Consider the following 12,687-nt stretch of genomic DNA (forward strand, 5'->3'; position numbering starts at 1 on the left):
GAGACCCACGTGCGGGCCGATGACGCGATAAGCATTTCCCGAGCACACCTCGGCCAAACGCGTGTGTGACTTATTTTCTACAGCTCAATACCAACACCATGCAGCCTCGATAGCACCGACTGTCCTTCCCACACGCTTCCAAGCCTCCTCTAAGTGTCTTACCACACATTTATATCCTTAAAATGGAAGACCCACACCCAAATACCACCACAATTCCTGCCTCCACCGCTGCGAGCCAACCGACTCCACAACCCGATGCGATACCTTCACCCTCACCACCCTCACAGCCTACATTCCTGCGAAGATTGCAGTTCCTTCTCCTAAAATACCTCGCCAAGACCGCCGGCACCACAGACCGCACGCTCGTCCGCCTCGCAAAACTCCTCTCTACCCCAAACGGCACCGACGTCCTTCTCTGCACAACATCCTATACCTTGACTCTCGTACATGCCATCCTCTCCCGCGTCCTTGAACGACGTCTCGCGTCTATAGCCACAGAGATAGCCGAGAAAGCAGAGGGTGTCTTGCTCCCTGGCGAAACTCTTATAGCCACCCTCCCAGCACCCACCAGCACAAAAGTCATCGCCCAGGTCGTCGGAAGTTCGAAAGCTCTTTCCGATGTTATATCAGACTTCAGGATATTTGTGAGGCTGTGGGGAGTGCTGGGACTGTATACCTGGGCCCGAGACACCTATCGGGACCCATTACCACAAGGTGCCAGCAGGAAAGAGAAGATACTGAGGGTGTTGACGTGGTCGGCTATAACATCGTGTGTTGGTTTCCAAGTCCTAGAAAATGGCGCATATCTTAGCTCAAAAGGAGCTTTGACGACAGCGAGCTGGACGGGAGATGTGGGTAAAGCACGAGAGAACACATGGTGGCTGTGGAGTTCGAGGTTCTGGGCCGCATATGTCGGCGTTGAGCTTGTGCGTCTGGGTGTCCAACGGTATTACTCTTCGTCATCGCCATCAATACTAGCGAGTCAGGGTGACGGGGAGAAAGAGGATAAGATCCAGGCGGAAGAGCGGATGAGAGCGCAGAAACTGGAGAACTGGCTTTGGTGGAAAGACCTCGCATCCAACCTGGCATATGCGCCCATGACTGTCCACTGGTCGATGGAAAAAGGACTGTTGAGTGACTGGGGTGTTGGGGCTTGTGGCATGGTTGCTGGTGGAGCAAACTTGGCTGATGCATGGAGGAGGAGTGCGTGAGTATTGCATCTGGCCATGAGAAGTCGTGTATAATCTGTGGCTGCATTTTTAGGAGAGAGATGGCTCCGCGTCTGACCCTGTGGCCGCCGGAGCTTCGACTTTCGAAAGGTTTAAGCGAAGCAAAGGATAGGAGGACATAAAGACGAAAGTAGTCGGTTCTGGCTATCTTACTCGAACGCTCACGACTTCGTCTTCCTCAAATCTACGCATCTTTCCTCACGAGTCATCATTTGAGTAACGTTGTCTAGCAAATGTCTGGCCATCCAGCTCATTGTAAACGCGTTTGATAAAGTTGATCTGATTGTTTAAGGTACGCCTCTATCTCGTGTTGAACAGACAGCAAGACATACTGAATCCAACTCATTCAGCGGGTCAAGCAGAGTACTACCAAAGAAGCAGTAATGACTGTCCATGTTCCCACGTCGTTGCCAGCTCCATCTACTCTTTTTCTATTACCATCCCCCACTGATACAACGAAAGCGAGAGTCTAGCAGGTGATTTTGTGGCTCACTTTTCCAGTAACAGGTTGACATGGGGTGCTGCCCAGTATGAACTTGTAGGAGGTAAGATCTTTTGTGCACTGCAGACCTGAGAACGTTTTGACTGCGCATGTGTCAGCATGATGGCAAGATACCTGACTCAGCCTTTACTGCGTCTGGGTGTAAGTCAAAAATCCTGCAGGTGCTTACCTTTACATTTAGAATTGCCCACGTAGTTGACCGTAATGCTCCCGAAAACTTATGTCTGGTAGGTCCTTACATCCACTGGAGGATTCATCTTGGTAACAGTGCGTAGTTTCATTTGGCTGCGTTACATTATAAAGGAATGATATAGTTGTAGATGAATTGCGGGTTTCACGCATCTCACGCGTCTTCTTTGATAGGAAGACGGCGGATCATGTAGAATCGCTTGCTACCAAGATAGTACGAAATTGAGATGGCGTGATTTTGATACGTACTACCACGTGAAAAGACACCATCTGGGCAAATCTTCTGTTCCAGGCGTTCCGACTTCGACTGATCACTGTGCTGGAAGAAACCGCAAGACTTGTTCAAACGTTTCATAAATATATACATGAACAAACTACTTCCATGACCACAAATTTCACTCTGGGATGGAAAGTCTCGTAGGACACATCGATCTCTCGTTACAACTCGCCCACCGACAGCATATTGAAGCCATGGCGAGCCCTTCGCCCATGGGCTTCACCACAATTCATTTCGAAATCCCTATTGAGATGTTTCAAAAACACATCTACCACCCAGAGCAAGCAACGAAGGCGTTGCCACTTGCACCAGTGTGAGTGATCTCTCCCGCACGCTGTCCAGCAGTGTTGAAGATAACGCGGTCAGCACCTGGAGAGCCTGAAGATATGGTCAGCATATGTTATGTGATAAACTTGATGACCAACTTACCACCAGTGTAAGCACCAGAAGTCCTCAGCGGGAACTCTTGGTAGGGTCCAGAAACGAGGAAGTCAAAGCCCTCATAGTTGTTGTACGTGTGTGGGTAGGTGGAGCTACCAGCCTCATCACCTTGACGGTAGTAGTTGTAACCCGCGTTGCGTGCGGTAGTAACTTGGGCGGAGGTGTAGCATGTTGAGCCGCAACGGACGTAGCAAGATTGTCTGGCCTCGACGGCGGCAATCTCAACTGCCTCCTCAGTGGGTGCTGAAGTAGGGAGAGCGAGGGCGACGGGCGCGATCAAGAGGAGGGCGTTAATGAGGAACTTCATGGTGGCGGGTGGAGAGAATGAGACGACGAGCGAGTGTCTTGTCTGAAGCTGTGTAACGAGGGATCGACGGGGGCTGTTGGACCTGCCTTTCAAATGAATGGTACAAGATGTTACCTTTATACCCTCATTCTGCTTGTCACAAAAGTAGTCCAGTGGTAGTCCAGCGGTCGCCTCCGAACCATCACGACCCTAAAAAGGAAGATCATAACTCGAAATTAATTAACTCCGGACGCAGACGTCGTTGGCATCCTTCCGAAAGGAACAGTTGCTCCGCGACAACGGGCAATGGGCGTCTCTTAAGCTGGGGTACAACGGCCTATCACAGACTACCACTTCCGGCGTGGCACTTACGACACCATACTAAGCATAGACCCTCGGTCCTTCCATACATCAACCACCCTCTCACGTTGCTCATTCTCATTCGTCCTGATAGTAACATCTTGCATGAAGAGCCGCTACCAATATGACCGGACCGTCGACATCCCTCGCGCCATCCCATGCTCCAAGACATGCGACTTCCGCAGATCAGGAAGGTACGGACAACCATTCGCCGGTTATCTCCCGGGACTAAGATGATGTGTTTCAAGCTGCTTATCGCCGGAAATCTCGTGGTCGGGCACATGTGGGTGTACGATAGGCTGAGTGCGGCTAGGGATCGACAGGGAAACTCGGCAACTAGTGCTGAATCTGGAAGGTGGGCCTGGGCATTTGGGTGTGGGAGGGATAGACTAGGAGATCGACTACAACGACGGTAAGGGCGGATAGAAGGTGGTGAGTAGAGCGAAGCCGGCCGCTAGCTGTCGAGGGAAAGTCGATTGCTGGACTCCGTGCGCTGGTTGCGGTCTTGACTGTTCTCTAGTACTAATGACCACGCAACTCACCCAACATGCTTCGAGTGAGCAAGGTGTGCATAAAGATAAGATCGTGATATATTCGTGGTCGAATGCGAGCCCCGATAACAACAGCGGTATTGTACACTGAATTCCTGCTTATACAAAGATGCCTCGCATATCTTGAGATCCAAAGCCGCTGGCAATATAAAGAGCTTAAGCGATATAAGCATACAATCCGTCGTCCTCTCTTTCCAAAAATTCCTTCTCGATCAAGCGATCGATGTTCCTCTTGATGCCGCTGACTTCCAGTGTTCCCCTGTTCTTGGTTGCCGATATGGTCTCACTGACCAGTTCGGCATGGCTGATTCTTTTCCTCGCCTTGAGGATCCTGACAATGGCAGCTTGTGTCTCGTAGTTACGGTCAGCAGCAACGCGTTCGTGTGTCTCCTTGTTCTCGGCTGCCGTTTCCTTGAGTTGAACGGTGTTGACCTTGATGCGGTACTTAGGATCCGTGAATGAGGCGTTGAGTGTGAAAGTGTCGGTTTCGTTGATCTCTCGACCCTTGGGGTGCTTGGTTAGAGGCCGGACCTTTGCGCACGCAAGGGACTGCAGAGTGCGGTTAAGCTCGGCCGTTGCTGTCAGGTGTTAGTAATACTAATAAGTTGAATCGATCGCATGACTTACGCAGTCCAGTGGCTTGCTTGAGGTAGTCGTAGTCGATGTGCTCATCCTCTTTACGGCCATTGAACAGTAAGAGGACGATAGCCTGGAAGGAGGACACAACCAACTCCTTGAGTCCCTTGGGAAACCTGGCTTTGATTTGACAATGGGCAAGTGCGTGTTTGAACTCCAGCTTACGACCAGAATGCTTGATCTTGTAGTGTGCTTCAAACTTGTTGATCGCAGACTGAATTTCTGGGGGCAAAATTACAGGGACGGTGGGGTACGTAGGCCAAGCTGACGCAGAGAGGACGTTGACATTAAGGTCGAGACTGAGCTTCTCGTTGCGCTCCTCGCTAATATTCTTGTACGAACTCATCTCTTCTCGCGAGAGTTCGATGTCGCGGAACATTTGCTCGAGGTTGGCAGTAAAGCCAGCACCGCATTCTGTAGGATGTTAGTATCTCAGCAGATAACCATTGCATGGATACATACCGATCTTCAACCTCGACAGCATACTTCTCTCAGCGTCTGCGCTCGCACTTCTGCCCATCAAGAGCCGTCTAGCCAAGTCTTTCTTGTAGAAAGCTTCGAACACAGCCTTGCCGTGCAAGAAGCGGAACAGATCGAGAACTTGATCAAGCTGATTGTTGACTTCTGTATCTTCATCAAAAACACCTTCTTCATTATCTTCCTCGACCTCTACAGCAGCGGGCTTGTCGGCCTTACGACTCAGCTGAGCTGGTATTGCTTTTGCACCCCCCCTCAGTAGCATGTCGACATACTTGGCAATCATCTCGCCTGTCTTTGAGTTATCTGTGCCCCAGCTTGCAGACGTCTTCTTTGTCTTGTTCATGAATTTGTCGAATGACTCTCGAAGACCATGGCCCAGCTCCTCGTCTCGGTGGAAAGAAGCCTTCCATAGGGTGTCTAGTTGACGCTTCAGCGTAAGTAATTGTATGATCATGTTTTCTTGCTCTTTATCGTTGAATACAATAGCTGTGCCTTCGTCCTCGATCCACTTGGTGAAACCTGGTCGCAACTTTGCGCCCAGCTTCCTACGTTCAAGTAATGAGTACAGTAGCTCGAGATCTTCGACGGCGTTGGTCTCAAGGAGATCGGCAAGCTCGTCTTGGTTAGTTAATCGGGTCTCCTTGTTCGATATCAAATGGTCCTCTAGTAATGTGAGAAGCTCTCGCTTAGTAGTGTTGGGAAGGCTGAACATGTCGACTCTCTTCATCTCACGATCCATCAGCGCTCTTGCACTGCGGACGTACTCGGGTAACGATTTTTCAGAACTCTCCGCATCAGCCCATTTGACCACGTACTCCTGGCTGACCTCCATTAAGCGCGGCTCGAAAGCATGTGTGTAGACTTGCATGTCGTGGAACATGTTGACCGTCTTGGAGAACATCTCGCTGTCAAGGTCTCGACCCGTCCGGTCAGCAGTGACGAGATCGCAAGCGCCATCCACAATGCGGGAATTTAGTTTTGCGTGTTCGAAGATGACGGAGCGGAAGAGGTTTATCGAGATTTCGCGGAGAGACTCATGTCGTGGGAGCAGGTAGGCGCGGTCGAGATAGCAAAAGATCCAATCGAGGTATTTCTATACTTTGTCAGTATGCCAGCGTCCTCCTCAGCATGAACTTGACTGACCATTTGACTGTTCCAAATCCCCCAGGCATGCAATGCCGCTCGTAGTATGTCAACGTTTGGCCTGCCCAGACTCTCCTTGACCTTTGCCTTCAGACTTCCGCCCACGTAGTCCTTGCATTTTGTGATCAAACGCTCCTTGATGTCCTTTGCCATATTTTGCCGACAGACATTCTCTACACCTCTGTACAGCTCTTCGAGGCTGAAGTCGACATCGCCTTGGCGGAAGATAGTATCCAGGGCCTTGTCGATCTTCTGCCATGTTTGATCCAGGAACACCCTGGGGTCTACTCTCCTTGTGGGCTTGAAGTTCTTGACGACCAACCGCTTGGGGCCGCTGTTGGCGTGCATATTGGGCGCTGCTTTGCGCATGCCATTTCGCTGGCCGTTTGCTTTGGCAGGACTGTTGTCGGGGCTTGACGTGATGTCAACAACATCGGCGTTGCTCGATACGCCCGCCTTCTTGCTCGGGAAATGATACATGTCGGCTGTGCTCATCTTGGCCATCGGGGCTGGAGGTGTGGCGACCTCGGTGCTAGCTATCGGAGAGCTGTCTCGTCGTGTGCGTTTGCTGGAGGGCGATAGCGGCGCTGCAGGGGCGAGCTTCGGCTTGGTTTGTGTGGTGAAGAGCTCCTTGATGGTCTTGCCCGAGTGCTTCCGTTTGAGTGCACCTGGATTGGCTGACATTGGGCGGACGTGAGGAAAGACCCGGAAGTGGTGAGTTGCGGAGCTGGATATGTTAAAGCCGCGGCGATGGCAGTGACGCGCTCGACCTTTCCCCTTCGGGCTCACTAATGACGATATCGATAGCGATGGCAGTCGGGAGGACACACCTAGACGTTGACAAGTCTCTAACAATCCAAAGCTGCACATCGACACATGCGAACCTTTTGTCTCACCATGCTTCTGCGCGACGTTGAGGCTCTTGGGTACGACTGTATGGTTGACGAGGTATTGTGCGTCGTGCCGCACATCTGTCATCAGCCATTGACATATGCCACACGTGCATTGCTAACGTCGCAGACTTATTATCTGTATTCGACAAATCCTGACTCCACACCAGTGCTCTAAACTGTGCCGCAAATGCCTGAGCGGTTGGCTAAGTGCGTGAGACCGCGGGAAATCGCTATATGTCTTCCCTGCTTCTAGAGCCTGTACGCCTGTACTGCACCATCACCGACAACAGTTATCTAAGATCATTTCCACCCGTCATGTCTCCACGCACACTTGTCAGCATGTGATTGTAGCATCACTTATCGCTTCCGCCGCCGCCGGCTGGTCTGTGTTAGCAATCGCAGCAGGTTTCCATCCATTACTCTAACCCTACTCAACAGCTATGTGCGGCCGCTGGTTGCCATCGGGCTCATTCTATAATCAGATATCTGTCCCTAGCGCGTACCTGACTGATGTAAATTCCGGCTAAAATACTCTAGGCTGACACCCATCACAAGGATTTGGGGCTGAAACCTTGGGGTCAGCCTTCTGCACACCTTTTGGCCGCTCCTTCGTCGAACCCTCGCCGATTCCTTCGCTGGAATCATATCCTCTATTCCTATCACGCGCCCCCTATCTTTTTCATTACGTTTACACGGCCAAATAATTCCTGCGTTATCTATTTGCCAGCTACAATTTGGCAGGCAGCACGCACATTGAGTTGCCAATGTAGCGACACAATGTAATCAACGTTGACCTGTGCCCCCACGCAACGCTTGTGGGGTATCCGCTTCTCCAGGACGGTTACCGTTTGTGGAGACCCGTACGCACGCGAGCTCTGATCAGGAGCATCGTCATAACCCCCCACATACAACGAGACACTGTTCTCGTACCGTACCCGCCATCGCGGAACATACCTCGTGTAGCGATTGTGCATTGCGGTGGATCTTCAACGCTGCCAATAATAGTCTCTTTGTTACTATTGTAGTGTCACAAGCATCGACGCCGAAAGGCTGAAGAGCGCCCAAGTCTAGCCTTTTACAGAATGCGTGCATCACTTGCAACATCACACTCCTGCCCCTGGTAAGGCGCAATACAGGTTTGGCTTACCAGCTCTCCTTTTCTGTGCTCATTTCTGGTCGAGCTTCCAGATTTTGCAAGTTTCGTCACGTAAGAGTCGACTTGACAGTAAGTTTTTTCGCCTACTACTGACAGCCGCGAGGCCAAGATCACAAGGACTTCTCGCAAGACTCAAATTTCTAAAACATGATTGAAACCCCCTACGAGAGTTCTTGGGAACTACAAACAGACCTCTACTCGGGATTGCTACTCTTTCCCGGGCGAGAATGAGCATACAACCCACGTGGGATACCCCAAACGTCGCCGGATGAGCCATGCTGCTGGTGCCGGACCAAAGAGCTGGGTTATATCATCATGCCCGTGCGTCGATATCACGCGGGCCAAGCGTCTAAGGAAACCAAGCAGGAGAAGTTATCGGTCAAGCCACGCCGTTCTGAAGAGGGGGCCTGAAATCAAACAACCCAGCGTCGATCATTGAGCCTTGCCCATTTAGTGTAGCAGTCTCAAGTGCGCACGCTTCGAAAAGATGGGATGCCAAATTTGGAAAACACCATGGTTACATGGTTGTCGCCATGTCAGCCTATTCCTTAAATGGAAAGTGCTGGTATGACCGCCTTTGGATACCATTACGAATTGGCCGTCGCCCCAGATATCCTTCAAATCCAGTTGGAACGAGGTTCGATTCTCTTGTCCACCGTTCACTTCTCAGCCAACACGACCAACGAGAGGCCGCGGCCACATTACCTTCACTTGATGGTTTTACGCTTCCTCGTCGTCTGCTTACTTGGACCCCATTGGCTTCTCAACGTCGTGATATCAGATACCGCTTCCTCACTGGCCATGCGAGCTTCCCACCACAACAGCTTGCTATCAAGGCGCACTGCTTAAGCATTGACTAGTTTACTACTTCTAAACCGCCGATCGTGGCTTGCTTCGCAGCTTTTGCAACCCCACGTTTCCGCATGCTGTTATGTATATCAATCGCCTCGTAGATCGAGTGTCATCCTGAGACTACCTTTATCCGTCACAACAACAACACCACCCCAATTGCATGCAGTTCTCCACTATTGTGATAATACTGCCTCACTGCGAACTTCTTAAAGCTTCCATCAATTAAGACACCGCCACATTATCTATCACGAATTATGACTCGAGCTCCACGGCGCTCGACCAAGATCAACCGACTAGGTCCTGTTGCAGTTGCCGTTAACAATGGTATGTCTTCTCTATCAACCAAGGACACGTTGATGCTAACTGTTCAGCACATACTACACCGAATCGCCCACCTGTATTATCATGCTCCTACCATCATTCGATACTTCAACTAAAGGCCACGCCAAACACACTCGCAAATATGGATCCCATGGATCGCTTCCTCGCTGCGCCTTCGTCACATCATCCTGTCGCGTTCATAGAAACCTTTGTTGTAGGCACTGCTGTTTCGGACGGATGTGCATGCGTCTCGAACTCACCTAGCATATTGGGACCATTGTCACGAAAAACTATCATGGAGGATAACACTTTCGCGAGTTAACAATAGTGACTGAACAGTGGAAGACGTTGTACGTTGGTCACAAGAAACATATTTGGTAGCGGAATATTAGGAACCAGAACACACAAGCGTAGATTCTCTGATTGCGTGTTGCTGTCGATCAGCTATAATACTCAAACTTCATTACGCATGTTAGCTTATTGGGTCGCGTCATGCTGAGGTATTTACGAGTACCAATCTCTTGTCCAAGTAGATTCAGTCCCTATTATTTGAGATAGATTCCACGTGAAAATGCGTGGCGTGGAAAGGCGCGACTAAGAGCCAAGCGAAGTCTGCTGCCGGGTACTGTCACATGTCGCCCCACTTTCACTTCCTGATCCTTGGCTTCGCGACTTTTTGCTTTTGCAAAATCTGCCATCATCCACGGCTTTCACATCACCTACCACAATGGGAAGTGTGATATCACGTGAGATACCCGCCCAGCCTAGCCACTCAGGGTTCGCGAAAATCAGCTGTCAAGCAAATTGCTGCATTCGACGGCTGTGTACAACCTACCCGATTGGGTTCCAGCGAGATACCGCTGTGCTATCCACGACACCATTGCTTTCACTGCTCGCCGTGTTCTACGGATATTCAGACCTACCGTAATAGGCAATGTCAATGTTTCTTGTAGCATTCGAAGAGTCGCTCCTAATGGATTTCCTGGTATTGCTAGAACAGGAAATACACTCTGTGATTGTAACAAAATATTTTCACAATTTGCTGCAATCGATGATTGGCTTTTTGCATTACCACATTAGGGGTTTCAAGACAAGCATGCTCTCGATCATGGTAAGGTTCAAGCAAAGAGTTGGTTAGTGTTTGGTGAAGAAACACAGCTGTACTTGCAGGTAGGGGTAGGAGGCATAGTGAATCGAGAGTTGCTACGACCAACAAAGCTACTGATTTGCCTGTGTAGGAGGACGCCAAAGCATCAAGCCTCAGATGTTTGGCGTGAAAGTGGTGGAGAAAATGATGTTTGCTGGTTAGGGGAGATATTCGATATCCAAAGCATGACGTGGTTCATTTACGTATCTAGGGTATCTCAAGCTCAACCGAAATGCACCAACTAAGCATGCGTTTCTTTCTTCGCAGCCATCATCTGACGATATGTGTCGATCATCTTTTGACGCTCCTCGCCCAGTGCCTCTCTCTTACTCAAACTACCGGCTGATTTGGGCACGTTTCCAACCTTGGCACCCGCTCCGTTCTTGACCTTGAAAATCTCCCTCGGTACTTTGTCAAACGTTGGTGGCGCATGCACAATATCGTGTAGGCCCTTGCGTTCCTCTCTCTTCTTCTTAAGAGCTTCCCACTCGTCTTCGCTGCCATGGTCTACCTCACCCGCTAGCAATTTGCGCTTGTTCTTCTTTGCTTTCTTCTTCTTGCCGTTCACCGTTCTTGTAGTTTCTATGTCGGCTGTCTTATCCTCCCACATAGCATCCAACTCGTCTTGCTCCTCTTCAGCCAGTTCCCTAGCCTCCTGCTCCTTTTCCCGTATTCTGGCTTCTTCTTCCCTCCATCCCTTCTGTAGACGCTTGAGATGCCGCTCGTGCTTGGTAACCCTGTGATCGCTGAGACCTGCAATCTTCTTGCCGTTCTTGTTTATACCTGACAAGGGCAACGCTGCGTCGACTCGAGCGCGGAACTCTTGCATTGACTCTCCGGGTTGTATCTTCAGCACATCCTTTGATTGAGTCTGCTCCTCACTCTTGTTATTCGCTTCGTCCTTTTCCAAGTTTTCGGCTGCCTCTTGTTTCTTCTGTTTCTTGGTCTTCACCATGCCATCGTCGAGACCGGAGCGCTTCTTTGCTCCGCCCTTGGAGAACGCCATGAGCCGTTGGAAGGCTTTGGGTGTGTCGTCCGCGCCATATCCATCGATCTGGTTCACCTTGCGCTTCTTGCCTTTGGGTGCTGTGCTGAAGGTGCGCGCTTTGCCGACAGGGAGAGGAGCGGCGTGAACATCGGGCGGAAGATTGAACCTGTTGGCAATAGGTCAGATTACAGTCCATGCTTGGTTAGGCTTGCGAGAATACGTGGTGACGTACTGCGAATCGTCCTTTTCTATGGCTCTGTGTTTGTGAGGCATGATGGATATTGGCTGTAGTGTCGCATGCGACAGGGAATCCAAGCGGCGATGCGTCGATGTCGATGTCGCAAAAAAGTTACGGAGACGCGACAGGGATAATCGGAGAGGTGGGGCTCGGATATCTTGGCACCGCGCGCACGTGGAACCAGGCTTCACCCCACCATTTTTGCGTGTGGAGTTGCTGTGCGAGATGCTGTAGGATGAGGCATAGCATACCGAGCCGGTGCTTGACGTTGCTTAAAACGTCCGGATTACCGCCTCATGTGCAAGCCACAGACTATGGCGCAGGTTCCGACTAGAGTGCTCGAAATTGCCGCACCATGGTGGAAACTGGAACGCAATAAGCTCCGAAGGAGACGCGCAACACGCAGACTATCACTTCTAGGAATACGACGACGCTATGAAAACCAGACGCAGTGTTTCGCAACAATGGCAATATTTGGGCCCCATTGAGACTGCTTCGGACCGATATCATGACAACCGCACGTCCAGGGAGGTGCAACGTGGGAAGGCTCTATCGATACCAGTCCACCGTCACTCACTCAAATACACCACTCAGTGCGCAAGTTCGACAACGTGCTCTTTGGAATCATCGCCCTTTTTGATCACCCGCTACCACCTTCACCTGCTACTTTGCTAGCCTCTCCTCCTCCTGCAGCCAATCATCGCCGCAGGTTGTGTTGCGTGCCCGAACTCGCTCACCAGGCCGTGCACCAGTTCTCGAACGCAGCTGGGCGCTGGGACTGTCTCAAAGGCTTGCATGTCGATAGCCCGCACTCTATCTTCGCGGTTTGCAGCTCGTTTCGCAGGTGGACTGGCCGGCCACACTTCGTCTCGCAATAAATAGCGTCGGATCCCAATTGATCTTGACTGCTCCAAAGTCTCACTCCCTCTACCAAGCATTATCTGGAACTTGCAGACGTTCACCCAAGAAACTGGACCCTGCGTTTGCGCGACTTTGTG

General features: G+C 50.8%; 4 protein-coding genes across 4 annotated transcripts; 1 reads left to right on the top strand and 3 right to left on the bottom strand.

Moving 5' to 3' along the window:
• Positions 1 to 103: 103 nt before the first annotated feature.
• Positions 104 to 1,211, top strand: CC77DRAFT_984117 (hypothetical protein; the record flags this gene model as incomplete). Its single annotated transcript, XM_018536163.1, has 2 exons — positions 104 to 917; positions 987 to 1,211. Exons 1-2 carry the CDS (start codon positions 183 to 185, stop codon positions 1,209 to 1,211), a joined length of 960 nt encoding a protein of 319 aa, XP_018388694.1. The 5' UTR covers positions 104 to 182.
• Positions 1,212 to 2,465: 1,254 nt separating this feature from the next.
• On the bottom strand, positions 2,466 to 2,945 carry CC77DRAFT_1058990 (ribonuclease-domain-containing protein; the record flags this gene model as incomplete). Its single annotated transcript, XM_018528181.1, has 2 exons — positions 2,466 to 2,575; positions 2,627 to 2,945. 2 exons carry the CDS (start codon positions 2,943 to 2,945, stop codon positions 2,466 to 2,468), a joined length of 429 nt encoding a protein of 142 aa, XP_018388695.1.
• A 705-nt stretch (positions 2,946 to 3,650) lies between these two features.
• CC77DRAFT_1086261 (Cullin-domain-containing protein) lies at positions 3,651 to 6,778 on the bottom strand (the record flags this gene model as incomplete). Its single annotated transcript, XM_018529430.1, has 4 exons — positions 3,651 to 4,413; positions 4,463 to 4,885; positions 4,934 to 6,044; positions 6,095 to 6,778. The coding sequence occupies 4 exons, from the start codon at positions 6,776 to 6,778 to the stop codon at positions 3,992 to 3,994; spliced, it is 2,640 nt and encodes an 879-aa protein (XP_018388696.1). The 3' UTR covers positions 3,651 to 3,991.
• Positions 6,779 to 10,579: 3,801 nt separating this feature from the next.
• CC77DRAFT_706196 (hypothetical protein) lies at positions 10,580 to 11,924 on the bottom strand. Its single transcript, XM_018532838.1, has 2 exons — positions 11,684 to 11,924; positions 10,580 to 11,617 (listed from the first exon to the last, which is right to left on the bottom strand). Exons 1-2 carry the CDS (start codon positions 11,722 to 11,724, stop codon positions 10,705 to 10,707), a joined length of 954 nt encoding a protein of 317 aa, XP_018388697.1. The 5' UTR covers positions 11,725 to 11,924; the 3' UTR covers positions 10,580 to 10,704.
• Positions 11,925 to 12,687: the final 763 nt, after the last annotated feature.

Source organism: Alternaria alternata (assembly GCF_001642055.1).
Source record: "Alternaria alternata strain SRC1lrK2f unplaced genomic scaffold CC77scaffold_5, whole genome shotgun sequence".
Classification (NCBI taxonomy): Eukaryota; Fungi; Ascomycota; class Dothideomycetes; order Pleosporales; family Pleosporaceae; genus Alternaria; species Alternaria alternata.